The sequence below is a fragment of the Cryptosporidium bovis genome (genome assembly GCF_009768925.1).
Source record: "Cryptosporidium bovis isolate 45015 chromosome Unknown contig_23, whole genome shotgun sequence".
NCBI classification, from domain to species: domain Eukaryota; phylum Apicomplexa; class Conoidasida; order Eucoccidiorida; family Cryptosporidiidae; genus Cryptosporidium; species Cryptosporidium bovis.
This window is the reverse complement of record NW_027125020.1, coordinates 76,793-90,814: the sequence shown is the minus strand read 5'-3', so window position 1 is coordinate 90,814 and position 14,022 is coordinate 76,793. Positions and strand designations below refer to the sequence as shown.

General features: G+C 26.6%; 5 protein-coding genes across 5 annotated transcripts; 3 read left to right on the top strand and 2 right to left on the bottom strand.

Moving 5' to 3' along the window:
* Nucleotides 1–66: 66 nt before the first annotated feature.
* Nucleotides 67–5,064, bottom strand: FG379_001579 (uncharacterized protein; the record flags this gene model as incomplete). Its single annotated transcript, XM_067327182.1, has 1 exon — nucleotides 67–5,064. The coding sequence occupies one exon, from the start codon at nucleotides 5,062–5,064 to the stop codon at nucleotides 67–69; it is 4,998 nt and encodes a 1,665-aa protein (XP_067184100.1).
* Nucleotides 5,065–6,818: 1,754 nt separating this feature from the next.
* FG379_001578 (uncharacterized protein) lies at nucleotides 6,819–8,021 on the top strand (the record flags this gene model as incomplete). Its single annotated transcript, XM_067327181.1, has 1 exon — nucleotides 6,819–8,021. One exon carries the CDS (start codon nucleotides 6,819–6,821, stop codon nucleotides 8,019–8,021), a length of 1,203 nt encoding a protein of 400 aa, XP_067184099.1.
* A 124-nt stretch (nucleotides 8,022–8,145) lies between these two features.
* FG379_001576 (uncharacterized protein) lies at nucleotides 8,146–9,360 on the bottom strand (the record flags this gene model as incomplete). Its single annotated transcript, XM_067327179.1, has 1 exon — nucleotides 8,146–9,360. One exon carries the CDS (start codon nucleotides 9,358–9,360, stop codon nucleotides 8,146–8,148), a length of 1,215 nt encoding a protein of 404 aa, XP_067184097.1.
* Nucleotides 9,361–9,987: 627 nt separating this feature from the next.
* Nucleotides 9,988–11,586, top strand: FG379_001575 (uncharacterized protein; the record flags this gene model as incomplete). The annotated part of the gene is made up of 1 exon (XM_067327178.1): nucleotides 9,988–11,586. The coding sequence occupies one exon, from the start codon at nucleotides 9,988–9,990 to the stop codon at nucleotides 11,584–11,586; it is 1,599 nt and encodes a 532-aa protein (XP_067184096.1).
* Nucleotides 11,587–11,975: 389 nt separating this feature from the next.
* Nucleotides 11,976–14,009, top strand: FG379_001574 (uncharacterized protein; the record flags this gene model as incomplete). The annotated part of the gene is made up of 1 exon (XM_067327177.1): nucleotides 11,976–14,009. The coding sequence occupies one exon, from the start codon at nucleotides 11,976–11,978 to the stop codon at nucleotides 14,007–14,009; it is 2,034 nt and encodes a 677-aa protein (XP_067184095.1).
* Between the last annotated feature and the right edge of the window lie 13 nt (nucleotides 14,010–14,022).

Here is a 14,022-nt window from a genome sequence, read left to right as displayed (position 1 = left end):
CAGTAATATCTACTTGTTAATATTTCTTAATGTATAAACCATAATTTCTAGAGAAAAAAGAAAAGATTATATTATATTTATGTATTCATCATTCACAAACTCAGTTATTGACACAAGAAACAACTTTTTTTTATTTAAATGTTCATATTCACCCAGTCTCATATTATTAGTGTTATTATAATTTTCACGAATATTACCAGTATCCAATTTATATTTTTCACATTTAAAATAATTAATTTTATTTTTAATATCACTGTTTACACTAATAATTTTGTCTTCTAGTACATTATTACCAGATATTGTACTCGTTTTAAGCTTCTCAAGTGTAAAATCAAATAATGTTCCATTCTTGATATTGCAATTTACACTTTTTTCAAACCACTTCTCTCGATTTACTTCTGCCTGTTTCAAAAGAATATTTCCTCTTGGTATTATTCTCGATAGTATTTTCCATTGTGGGATAACTGCATATTCTAAAAATCCTATTTGAGCTTCTATTTTACCCAACTCATCATTCACGTCCATAAATGGCGTAATTGGTATGCTGTGCTGTCTCTCCAATTCTGCTTGAAGTTTAAACTCTTCTTGAATTAATGAAGCCCATTTTTTTGATATTTCAAATGGTATTATTGGATTAGAAATGTCAGAGGCATGCAAAAGTGATTCAACCAATAATTCTTTGTCGATAATAGATATTATTGAATTATCATCTATATTTTCACCAAATATGGCCAAATCTAATTCATCACTTTCAAATGTATTATTAACACAATTACTATTACAATAATCACTGCAGTTAATATTAACATTATTTATGTTGTCAGATGTATTTTTAGAAATATATTCCTGTAAAATGTTTAATAATTTACTATGATTGCTCATATCTGTAGATAATATTGATTTAATAAACAATCTCCTAAATTCAACATTCTCCTCTTTAGTAAAACTATTTCTTATATCGGTATTTTCCATGTTGTAATCCAATAATTTAAATACATAATTGCAATGATGATTTTCCAATATTGAATTATCATTGTATTTAATGGATAATCTGGAATTACATTCCTTTAAGAAAAAGTTATTCACACCTGGATGATCTATATCATGGCATAATGCAGCAAATATCAATGTAAACTTTTGTATATCATTTAAAACTAGCATTACACCAAATTTCCTTAATATTATATAACATACTTGTACAACTTGTAACGCATGAAATATATTGTGGTAAGGCACATCTTTATTGTATGAATCATGTATTATATCAAATAGCAACGATAAATTGTTTTCACTCCAATTCCATTTCTGAGTGAATCCTAAATATGAAAATAAATCTAATAAAAACCCTTTGTGTACATTCCAATTATGAACCCACAATGGAAATTCCAATTCTCTATATATATTTAATTTTTTGTCTAAAATCTTCTTCTCAAATGTTGAATAACGCTCTATTTCTTTTTTCAATTTATTTATTATTATTGTTTTTTCGCTCAAATTATTATTTGAGTCACAAATATTTATACTTGTATTTCTAGATACATCACTTGTATTATTATTATTACTTATGCTTGTATTACTTACACTACTAATACTATCATTTAATTTTGGTTTTTTGTAACTATCCAAGCTCTTTATATCACTGTGTTTATTAATATTATTGTCATCATTATAGCTGCATGTGTCATACTCATCATAATACTCACATAGATTATTATTATACTGTCTCCTATATTTGGCCCTGTTTTTTCCAATAATAATATCTGGAGAACTATCGTCATTTATATTATTATATTCACATTTACCATTATGGTAGTAATAATTATTGTTGGAAAAATTGGAATCATTATCTATATTTATCATATTGCTACAACCACATATTGAACTTGTATCTGATTGATATTGATTATTGTTTTCCAATGATATTATGCCAAAGTTATTTTTTATTGATTTATGCAATTTATGATTACTCTGATATGTTCCGCTACCATTTGTATTTCTAAGAGTTCTATAGTATAAATACATATTCAATGACAATATTTCTTGTTGAAATTCATTTAATAAGTGTTTTAATATTGTCTTGTATATATGTAAGTCTAAAATCGTAAAATTTTTTATCTTATATTTATTGTCATCAACAAACTTCATTCCACTTTCTATATTATTAAAACATACATTCTCTATTGTATTATATTTATTTGATCCGCTTAAACCCATATTTAGATTACAATTATTCAACGTATGTGAAATATTAAATAGAGAACTGATAGAAGACTTATTTGAATATGTTATCCTTGAATTCATGCTTAAACTAGATACTGAGTCATTGTTTGAACTTGTTTCATTTGTTTGTTCACTTCTATCATTATTAAAACAGTTTTTAATGTTATTTGAATGATTGTTTATATTACTAGGAATGTTACTATCATCATTTTCATAGTTTAAATAACAACCATTTATATTCAGTCTATTTACTAATTGTAATACTATGCTCACATTTTCATTTTTTATATATATAGGAATAAATGCTGCATTTATCATCCTAAATCTACTATTTTTATCACCATTTATATTTTCAAATAAGTCACAGTTATCAAAATCATTAACTACAATTACTTTCCTGTTTTTTGTTAACTTAGATATTATACTCTTATTATTTGATATCTTATAACCAATATATTTCCTTGGACCGTATATGCAAACATAATAATTTGTTTTATTTATATATACCAGGTAATATTGCACCGGAGTAAACAAATTAATGTAATGGCATATTCTAGAAATAATATCTATTGATAATGACAATTCACATTTATCAACCAATAAATACTTTTTTTGTGAATTTAATGGTTTAAATACCCATCTATGAAGTTCGTTATAAATATATAGTTGGGTTATACTATAATTCAATTTTTTGCATTCAATAAATAAACATACTAGTGATTGTATTTCCAGTATTAAATTTCTTAATAATAGTATATTCGGATTTTGTGGTTGTAAACATAATATTATTCCTATTAATTTATTGCTATTTGATCTTACGTCAAATATAGGGCAAGTGATTACTGGTATCTTGTAGTTGCTATATCTTTGGTATAAGTTTACTTTAGTATCTATATTTATATCTGTGTCTGAAAACTCAGAATTAAGTACTCTTGTTGTCAAACTACCTTTTATCGATGTTGAGGATGGTTTATTCTTATTATTGTTATTCTCGCAAATACAACATTTTTGTATATTATTTTCATTATTTACAGATGGTGGAGATACTAATATTACTGGATAATCTCCTATATTAGTACTGTTATTTTCAATATATTCTGATAATAATTTTGAATTCGCATTTTTACAGTCACAATTATGATTTTCATTTGCTATACTACAACTGTTTGAAATAAAATTAGCATTATCCTCCTTACATATTGCCTCTATATCATTACTATTCATGTTTGAAACAAAATTGTTATTACCATCATTACTTGCAAAATCATGTTCATGCATTATTCTTCTACATATAATGCTACATCGACTACACTGTGTTGATATTGCTATGTCACATGGTAATTGCTCTATATCTCTTAATTTATTATAAAAATATAGACCAAATATATTATCAACACCATCATTCTTATCATCCTTTATTATTCTTATATTTTTATATTTATTTCCAGAATTTATATCACTATTGCCAGAATTGCTACTGTTACTATTATCATTATAGTTGTAATTGTTTTTTATTATATAATCACATATATTTGTTGTATAATTGAAATAATAAAAATTTTGTTTTTGTCCTTGCGAAATTATTTGCTTTAAAAAACTTTTATTATTATCACAATTTATTGTTGACATTGAAAATCTAAGTAAATCATATTCATCTGATTCGTAATCTTTTCTTTTAACATCACTTTCAGATATAAATCTTTTGTTTTCAATTAAGTCCACATTTTGAGTCAAATCTATTATTCTACTTTTATATCTTATTTTGTTACCAATTGTTTGCGGTGGAAATGTTGCTCTTCTATTGTTAATTATATTACCATTCCTTAGTTTAAGGCAATCATTTTTATTATAAATATTACTGAATTTTACATCCATATCATTGATTTCATCCCTATTGTTGTTATAATAATTTAATTTACATTTATCATGTTCACAAATATGGGTGTTATGTTTGCACGTAGTTTTATAATCTAACCAACGATTTGAAATATTTTTTGGAATATAGTTGTTCCATGTTCCTTTTGTAGGGAAGGAACCAATCAACTCATCACTAAACTTATCATAAAATAATACCATAGATAAAGGTGTTTGAAATAATAATGATAAATATATGCTTATTAACTTACATAACTCATAACCACTTAAATTTGATTTTAAGTATTTTTCGAGATGTTTTCTTATTAAACTACACTTTTTCTCACATATGTATTCATCATTATAGTAATCATCAGCAATATTATTCGACGAAAGTGACGAGTTCATTGATGTTGGTGTTAATTTTCTTCTTGTATTTAAATAATTATTACTTGTGTCGTTGTTTATAGTTTCTGGTGTATACAATATCGGGTTTATTGTTTCATATATGTTAGAAATTGAATTATTGTTTGCATTGCTTAAACTACTTGTTAACTGAAAGTAAAATTGAGAACCATTCCCAACAATATTATTACAATTATTATTCATATTAATGTTTGCAACATTCATGCTGTTATTATTATGATTATTATACTGATAATTCAGACCATTCTTTTCTATTTGCTTTATATTTTCAAATAACTCATAAAGTTCCAATATGCTGCATAGTTCAGGGCTATTGTTTTCTCCAAATAAATATGGCAGTAATGAAGTGTTCTTATTGTTTATAATTCTATTCTTTCCTGTATTTATTGAACATATTGATGATGTTATTGACGAGTTAACAGACGATTTGTTTAGTGATGTGTATGATGGAGAAGATGAATATAATGACGATATTACAGATTTTCTTCTTTTGTCTACATTGTTATTGGATGTTTTTGGTGATAATACACTATTACTATTATCACAACTTAATGAATTATTCATTTCTTTATATATATTTACTGACACTTTAAATATTATTGTTTTTAATATTTAACATTCAAACTGGTTTTTTTATGTTAATTAAAGTAAATAATATATATATTCAATAGTTTTATATTTACAATATTTTTACATTTAAAGAAATAACTTCAACGGAAAATTATTTAATTAGAATACTAATAAATTGAAGTAAATAGTTGTAAAAATTAACCATAATATTTTAATTCATTTATTTACATCCCAATACTATTATTTATAATGACGATTTTTTCTCAGATACACCTACCTTAATTTACCCAGTCTAACTGGCAAATATTTTCTGACTATGTTAATTTTATGCTGTTAAATTAATACTGATACATCATATATATGTGCATTTCCTTATATGTATAGACGAAAACATGTATATACATATAGATTTATATACATCTACGAGCTACTTATAATATATGTATATGTATATATATATATATATATATATAAATATATATATATATATACTCACATACATATGAATGCATATGCTCTATTATATTTTGTTATTCCTCCACTCGTTAATCTTTTTAGTCTGGCAAAAAAAAAATACATAAAACGGCATGTTTTTCCTCAAAACCGCTAATGTGAATAATAATAAATAGTTATTACCCGTACTTTATTATCATTAATATCAAATAATTAATATTTTATACTTTTTAATTTCTGGCCTCATTAATTAACTACTTGATTTGCCCGCCTAAAATGTTATAGGTAAAGTGATAATAATGTTAAACAAGTTACCGCCATATTCTTTTTTTCTAAACTAAAATATCAGTTTTATGTGATCAATGTGATTATTTTGGTCGTGGTATAGGATAGTGCCACAAGTAAATTAAGTATTCATCCCTTTTCTTATTATTTACTGAAAATGTCACACTTTATAACAGTATGCTTGAATAATCAAATTAAGAAGTAATATTGATTTTTTTATAGTTAGAATTAGAAAAAGTGTAAATTACTTTTCTCTTTCAAATAGACAAATTGGCACACTATGCTTTTTCATTCATCCAGGTGGATTAGAGTTGACTATTAATCGATGAATAAAATAATTCCGCTGTATCGTTTTAGTTTTAAAATTGATGTAATCTACAAATGCACATTTAAATTTTTAGTATGCTTTCCCTGTTCAAAATCGTATTGCAGTTGAGCTGCCAAAAATTACAGCTTATTCAATACGGTCATCTTTTGATATTTACACATTAAAAATATTGCTTGGAAATACAGTTTGATTTTCCATACATTCATGAAAAACAGATTAGTCATATTGATTGTCTCGGGAACAAATAGTATGGTAAAAAGCAGCGCCATGCGCCATAATCAGGGCTATATGTTTATTATACATATATAAATAAATGTATAAATGAACATTTATATTTTAATATATACGTAAAGGAGTCAATGAGAATTAAACGATAAGAAAGGATAATAGTCAGTAATAATTTTGCCTTGGAGATAAACTTATTTTCAAGTGATAAACCGTATACATATATGTTAATACATATACTTTTTTCTTGAGTTATTCTGTTACATTCCTGTTTATTTATGTATACGTTTCTTTTTTTTATCCAAATGAAAAGTTGCAACTACATGTAAAAAAAAGAAACAATAAGGATATAGGATATATAAATTAGCAAGGAGGAATATAACTGTTCAACAATTTTATAGTACAATTTTTTATCATTTCACTATACATATAAGTACAAAATATATAAGCATTCAAAATGGACATATTACTAATAAGTAAGATATTATCTTTTATTACAGTTGTGATAGTTGGTGGAATTGGTGTATGTATACCAATATATATAGGTTACTTAAACCCAACATTATTGCAATATATAAATGTATTCGCAGGTGGAACGTTACTAACACTAGCACTATGCCATCTTTTACCAGAGGCGGAGGCTGCTGTTAGATTGAATAATTTGAAATTAAAATTAATCGGCGTTGATGTCCCAATAGTCGCTTATTTGACATTGATAGGGTTGACAATTATATTATTTTTTGAGAAGGCATTATTCTCACCACAAGAAGTTGATCAATTTCATATGCACGACCATTCATTTCCACATAAAAGAGATCACCATCATCATCACCACAAAGATCCCGGTTGTGTTGGAATTGCAAGCGATAGTATTATAAATGTAAATAACAAGGTACCCATTTCAAATAACGACGATAATGTGATTAATGGAAATTTAAATAACATTATTTGGAATAATAACAATTTAAACGACAACAACAGTGCATTAAATTCAATTCAATCCCAGTCTTGTGAAATAGAAAAAGCACATATACATAACACTACATTAGATAATGACGAGTCAGGTAACAATGATGCCAAGGTGCCATTTATTAAGTCGTCATCATTCTCATCCTCTTCATCCTCCCATCGCTATTCTAGAAGCGTATATAATAGTCCGAATTCATCTTCAAACGTTTATTTTTTGGTATCAGCATTGTCTGTTCATTCTATTTTTGAGGGTATGCTGGTTGGTATGTCAAAAAATTATATATCTGTTATTACTATTACTTTAGTTATTATTGCTCATAAATGGGTTGAAGGAATTGCAGTTTCCGCTGGTATTAGAAAACATTCTGAGATATCTGCAAATGTGACTAAACAACTACTTACCTCATTCATTTTTATGTCGCCTCTGGGCATCATATTAGGACAGTTATTCTGGTTTATTAGCAGCCCTTATATAAATGTCATATTTACATGTATTTCCGCTGGTGCATTGCTTTATGTTGCATTAGGTGAAATGATTCTTGATGAATTCAATTGTGGTGAAAATAGAAAACAAAAGTTTCTTTTGTTTATACTTGGAATTATACTTGTTACTATTATCAACTTGTTACAACATAAACTTGGTGGTTGCAGTTTACATGGCCATGAACATCATGATCACCATTGTAATTAGTTTGAGTACCTTGTATTCTTATTCACCGCGAAATCTATAATAATACACTTCAATCAGTAAAGTTATCACAAATATACATATATATATATATATATATATATATATTCTTATTGATTTGAATTACCTAATTTTGTGTAGTATTTTTACTTACTATTTTAAAAAACGAGTTTAGTGTCTGTTGTTTGCTGTCTATATTTGTCTTTTTATGCTTTGTTTGTTTTAATGTTGCTGGATTATTAGAATTCGTTTTTATATCTAGGGATTTTTCTGGCTTTGCTTTCTCCATAACAAAATCTACATCGTCTTCAACAATTAAATAACCTGTTTTTGTATCTTCATATATCTTTTCCTTTCTAATCTTCCTATGTACTATTGGTTGAACTTGTGATGGATCATAGCTATCCTCTATGCAGTCATCATTACAATTATTAACGTGTTTATTTTCGTTCGTTTTGCAATTTTGTGAGCTTTCTGTATCTATTTTTGTTCTTTTCCTGCTATTTTTTTTCTGAGCTATTAAATCCATTTCATTATTCGACTTTAACTCGTTGTTTATAATGTCATCTTCGTTTTCAAACAAGTTAATTTCAACTTTATCCTTGTCTTCTTTTTTCTCTGTTTTTGAAGCACTTTTTCCGATAATTTTATCATCCAAACTATCATTAATTTCAACGTCATTTTTGAGCCTTAACAATTTAACCGGATATGGATCTGTATTATTATCATTTTTTTCATTTATATCATTGTTGTTATTTATTACCATCGGATAAGGTTCAGTTTTACATAAGTTTATATCAAAATTTTCATCGATATTCGGGTCACTTCTGTCTATATTTGTAACTCCACTAACTCTGCCTACATTTACATCAACAAGAATTTTTTCATTTGTTCTAGTTTTTGTTGACTTTTTATTTGATATTTGTGAATAGCGAGAATACCACAACTTTTCAGATAAAAGATCAAAGGTATTTATATTTCTATATATATCTTCACATTCTGTGTAGAATTGGTCCTTGTTCATATTCTTGTTATTAACATTCGATAAACCACTTTTTTTAACTATGCCATATATATTATCGGTATTTAACTCAACATTGTCATTCAGCAATTCATTTTCATATTTTAATTTATTTATTAATTCATTTGAACCATTCTTACTAAATATTAGATATACCAACTCGTATTCTTTTTTATTCCTCATTTCAAACAGTATATTCTTGCATTTTATAATACTTTCAAATACTTTGTTATGATTACATAGACTATAAACTGACCATATTTGACTACCTTCATGGCCATTTAATATGCCTTCTATCAAATCTATTTCTTGTTCATACATTTCTGTTTACTGCTGTTTATGCCTATATTGTATTCAAATATACAATTAAAACCGTTAAGTCAGCGACTATTGTTTATTTCAATAAAATCCAAAAAATGCTCTAAGCTACACTAAATGTATGACTTTGTTCACTTATTTAATCCCGTTTCACATGCTTCCTTCATCAATTCATACTATTCTGGTTTAATTTATATTCACTTTTTTTTGTTTTACTGTGATAATCCAAATACAATTTATATCACCACTAAAAATTTGTGGGTAAAAAGGCCGCCATTTAATTGAATTACAATGTTTACTATTTACAGTAGAACGATATTTAAAAGTACTTTGAACACAATTCATTAACTTATTTTTCTTAAATTTTTGATTTTTTCTCTAAATAAACAAATAACACCTATTTACTTTTTTGTCAGACTTGGTTGTTCAGTGTATTAAATATTTTACAGATAATACGGGAGTACTCTGTTTATATTCATTTAAATATACATTAATATATTGCAACTGTGGTCATATTGATATGACAATTTTTTCTTTTTTCTCAAAATATCTACCATTTTAAGCCAAGAATTCATAGTTAGATATAGCATTTTAATGCATTGATTTGTTTTAATTAACATCGCGTTTAATATGATGGAACTAAATGAATACTTTAACATTTTTTACTTATTTGTGTTATATACTATACAGGGCCTCCCAATGGGAATAAGTTACTCAATACCGTTCATATTGCAAGGTAAAATAACATATTCGGAACAGAGTATGTTTGGAATGGTAGTACTTCCTTTTTCAATTAAGTTACTTTGGGCACCATTAGTAGATTCTGTTTACATTGAGAAGTTTGGGAGACGCAAAACATGGATTGTACCTACACAAATTGCGTGTGGAATACTAATGATTATAGGAAGCCGTTCGTTCTTGCCCAAATGGTTGTGTGAGGGTATGTACAGTAACTTAAAGCCAAATGTACTCTCATTAACATTTTATTTCTCATTGTTGTATTTTTTAATGTCAACACAAGATATAGCTGTGGACGCATGGGCTATTAACTTACTCTCCCATAAAAACAAAGGATTGGCCTCAACATGTAACATTATAGGCCAATCATTTGGATATATAACATCTTATCTTTGCTTTTTGTTCCTAAATGATATTAGTATCTGCAATAAATACATAAGACCATTATTGGGCTTAAATATAGATGATAATAAACCCATGTGTGAAATGAGCCAATTTATATATTTTTGGGGCATAGTTATATTAATTTTTACATTGATAACAGCGTTAATTAAAAAAGAGGACAATATATCGATCAATAGTTTATTGAATAAAAAGGAAGATGTTTATTATGATGACAAGGAAATCGAATTATCTATTTTACAAGCATATTCATTATTGCACAAAATAATTCAACTTAAACCCGTAATTTGCTTGGCGGCGCTTTTATCTATTGTCAATCTACCATTTGCAATCACAGAATCTGCGATTAGTTTTAAATTAATGGAATATGGAATGAAAAAGAGCGATATTATGTTAATTGGACCAATATTGATACCATTCAGCATCATCACTCCGTTTTTTATGACTCAATTAATAAGAAATAGCAATTCCCCACTGAAACTTATGAAGTATTTACTGCCTCTGAGGCTTTTATTGTCTTTGATTGTTTGCTTATTTCTAATATGGTCCAGAGTTATATATAAGCCATGGAGTGGCAACGACAACATTGAAAATAACAACACGTATACACCGTTTTTGTTCTACTATATGTATTTAATGATATCTATTATATCTTCAATTATTTCCAATACACAGTCTTTGATATTCATGACTCTCTTTAATATGGTTTCTGATGTTAGATTTGCTGGAACATATTTAACTCTGTTTAATACCATCAACAATCTGGGTCACAAGTGGCCCGGTAGCTTATCCATTTGGCTACTTGACTATATGAATATTCAATATTGTGCAGAAGACCAGTTTAATTATGACAATTTTTGGAGTTACTATTTATTGCTAATCGGTAATAAATGCAGGGTTGACTCTTTTTTTATTCAATTTTCGTTCTCATTCATCATTGGTATATTTGCTGTTTCTTTTATTTTCCCATTTTTAATCAGAAAAATTGACTCTTACAGACTAAATGAATGGATTATCAAAGATTTATTCAGCAAAAACTCAGGCACTGAATTCAAGTTTAATATTTCTAATAAAAAAAAAAGTGAATAAACTTTTTATATTAACAATTTAACGATACATAATATAGATATTTAGCTAAATTTAGTTGTGATTTTGGTTTAGGCTATCTACTTATTTAATACTAATTTACTGTATTATTAGAATCATTTCTATTTTCACTGCAATATTATCTTATTACTATTAAATTTCATTTTTTGTTTTTTTTACTTACGTGTCAAATATCATATACCGCATCTCATTTGCAATTAAAAAAAATTTGTATGCTTTTGAAAATATCGCCTACTTAACTTTAGAAAGGTCTGAACCTAATTAACTCGCTAGTGTAACTACAAAAAGCTATATAAAGAGTATAACTACTGGGAATATATATGTTATTTATACGTAATACAACTAACTAGTACGGTGCGATTACAGGTTATATGGTTTCAATAGAAGATTTATCTGCAGAAGAAAAAATTGACAATAAATTTCAGAATGTTTTAATAAAAAAAGAAGCAGGTAATTTATATATTACGAGTGAGTACCTTATATGGATTTCAAATCATTTATCTCCTGAATCATTTGATAGTATAAAGTCATTAAAAGAGTGTTATTTAAATTACTTAGAAACAGACACAAGTTATAATGTAAATAACAATTCGTTATATATAGTAGAACAATGGGAAAATCTATATGCGCATCGTAGAAGAGGTGACAAGAGATTAGTTGGTTTAAGATTTGAGAAAAAGAAGGAGAATATAAATAACAATTTTGCGATAGAATATATTGACGTTAATTTAATATTAAATAATGATGGTGATTTTAATATATTTACTGAAACAATAACAACTTATCATAATCACGCATTAGACAGGGTTAAAAAAAAGCGAAAAGATTTAATTGAAACAAGTAAGAATGAAAATGTTCAGAAAAGTAATATTGCATTAAAAGAAAAAAAAATCCTAACTGGGAAAAAGATTAAAAAGGTAAACAAGAAAACAATATATGAAGAATTGAATCAATTACTGAAATACAGACCAGAGCTAGAACAAGTGTACGAGAAAATAGTATTAACAGGTAATATATCTCTAGAATCGTTTATTAAATTGCATAAACAGGATATTATGTTATCAAATATACAGGAAAAAGGAGTAAATAACTCTGATTACTTTTTAAAAAAACCACCTAGATACAATTTAATAAACAATGGCAATGTAGATGTAACAATTACAGCTGATGACTTAAGATCAATATTAGAAGAAATGCCCTTGATTAAGTTAAAGATGGATGAATATGTGCCACATCGTTTAACTGAGGAAGAGTTTTGGAATAGAATAATACACTCGCCACTATTTTTTAATTTTTTGGGTTTCAAAGACAAATCAAACAACAACAATGATACTTTATTAATAGGCGACATTCCAAAAGGAGAAGAATTGCTAAATGAACTATATTTAAACAATAACAACCCGAGTGATGACAATATAAATGAAAAATTGAATAACTATGTTGACAAGGATATTAATTTGCTAATTAACGATGAATTTGATTATGACAAGAAAGGATACGGTACATTAATAGATAATAACTTGAATATTTGTTCTGACAATTGCAACAATGTAAACACAGGTTTTTTCGAAAGATTTAATTTTCACGGGGCAAGAATACTTGATTTGACAACAGGAGGAAATTGTAAAACGAATAAAGAAAGAGAGAAAGAGATGGAATTTCAGTATTCTCAGAATAATATTAATATTGGAAGCAACAACAATACTGTCAGTTATAACAGCAATAATTTAGCTCAAAGTTTGGACGTTAAACCTGAGAATTTCTTTTTGAAATCAAAATTTTGTGATAATAACCAAGATTCAATATCTAAAAAAAATGAGAATAACATATTGAATATTAATAAAAGCAATTTAAATGATAATTTATTCAATAATGAAATTTCAAAAAAAATATTGGTAATGAGCACAAAACAAGTTCAAAATGAACAGATTAACCAACTAAATTACTCAAACAAAAATAGTGTCATGGAGTCAAGAAATGCCAGTAGTGAATTATTTTTATTTGATTCAATAAGTAAAAATGAAGAGAATGGTCAAAATAATGGCTGCAAAAACAATAATACTTGTATTAACAACAAAGAGGAGCAACCAATATGGCTAAACCAAGTGCAAAGAGAACACTCACAGGTAATTGAATTGTTGAAATTTTTCTGGGGGCTATCACTATCACAAAAAGATAATGAGGACAGAAAAAAGGTAATTGAGGCACTTAATAAGATAACGCATAATATTGAATTACTTGTGCATGATAATACTAATTTATCGGCATCAAAATTAAGTACATATGGACAATCAACAAATAAAATAAAAACACTGTGTTTACCCATATTAGATTCAATAAAATCTGCAAGAAATTTTCACTATAAATTAGAAGAATTAATAAACTACCTAAATAAGAATAAGTAAGAAACTATACTTA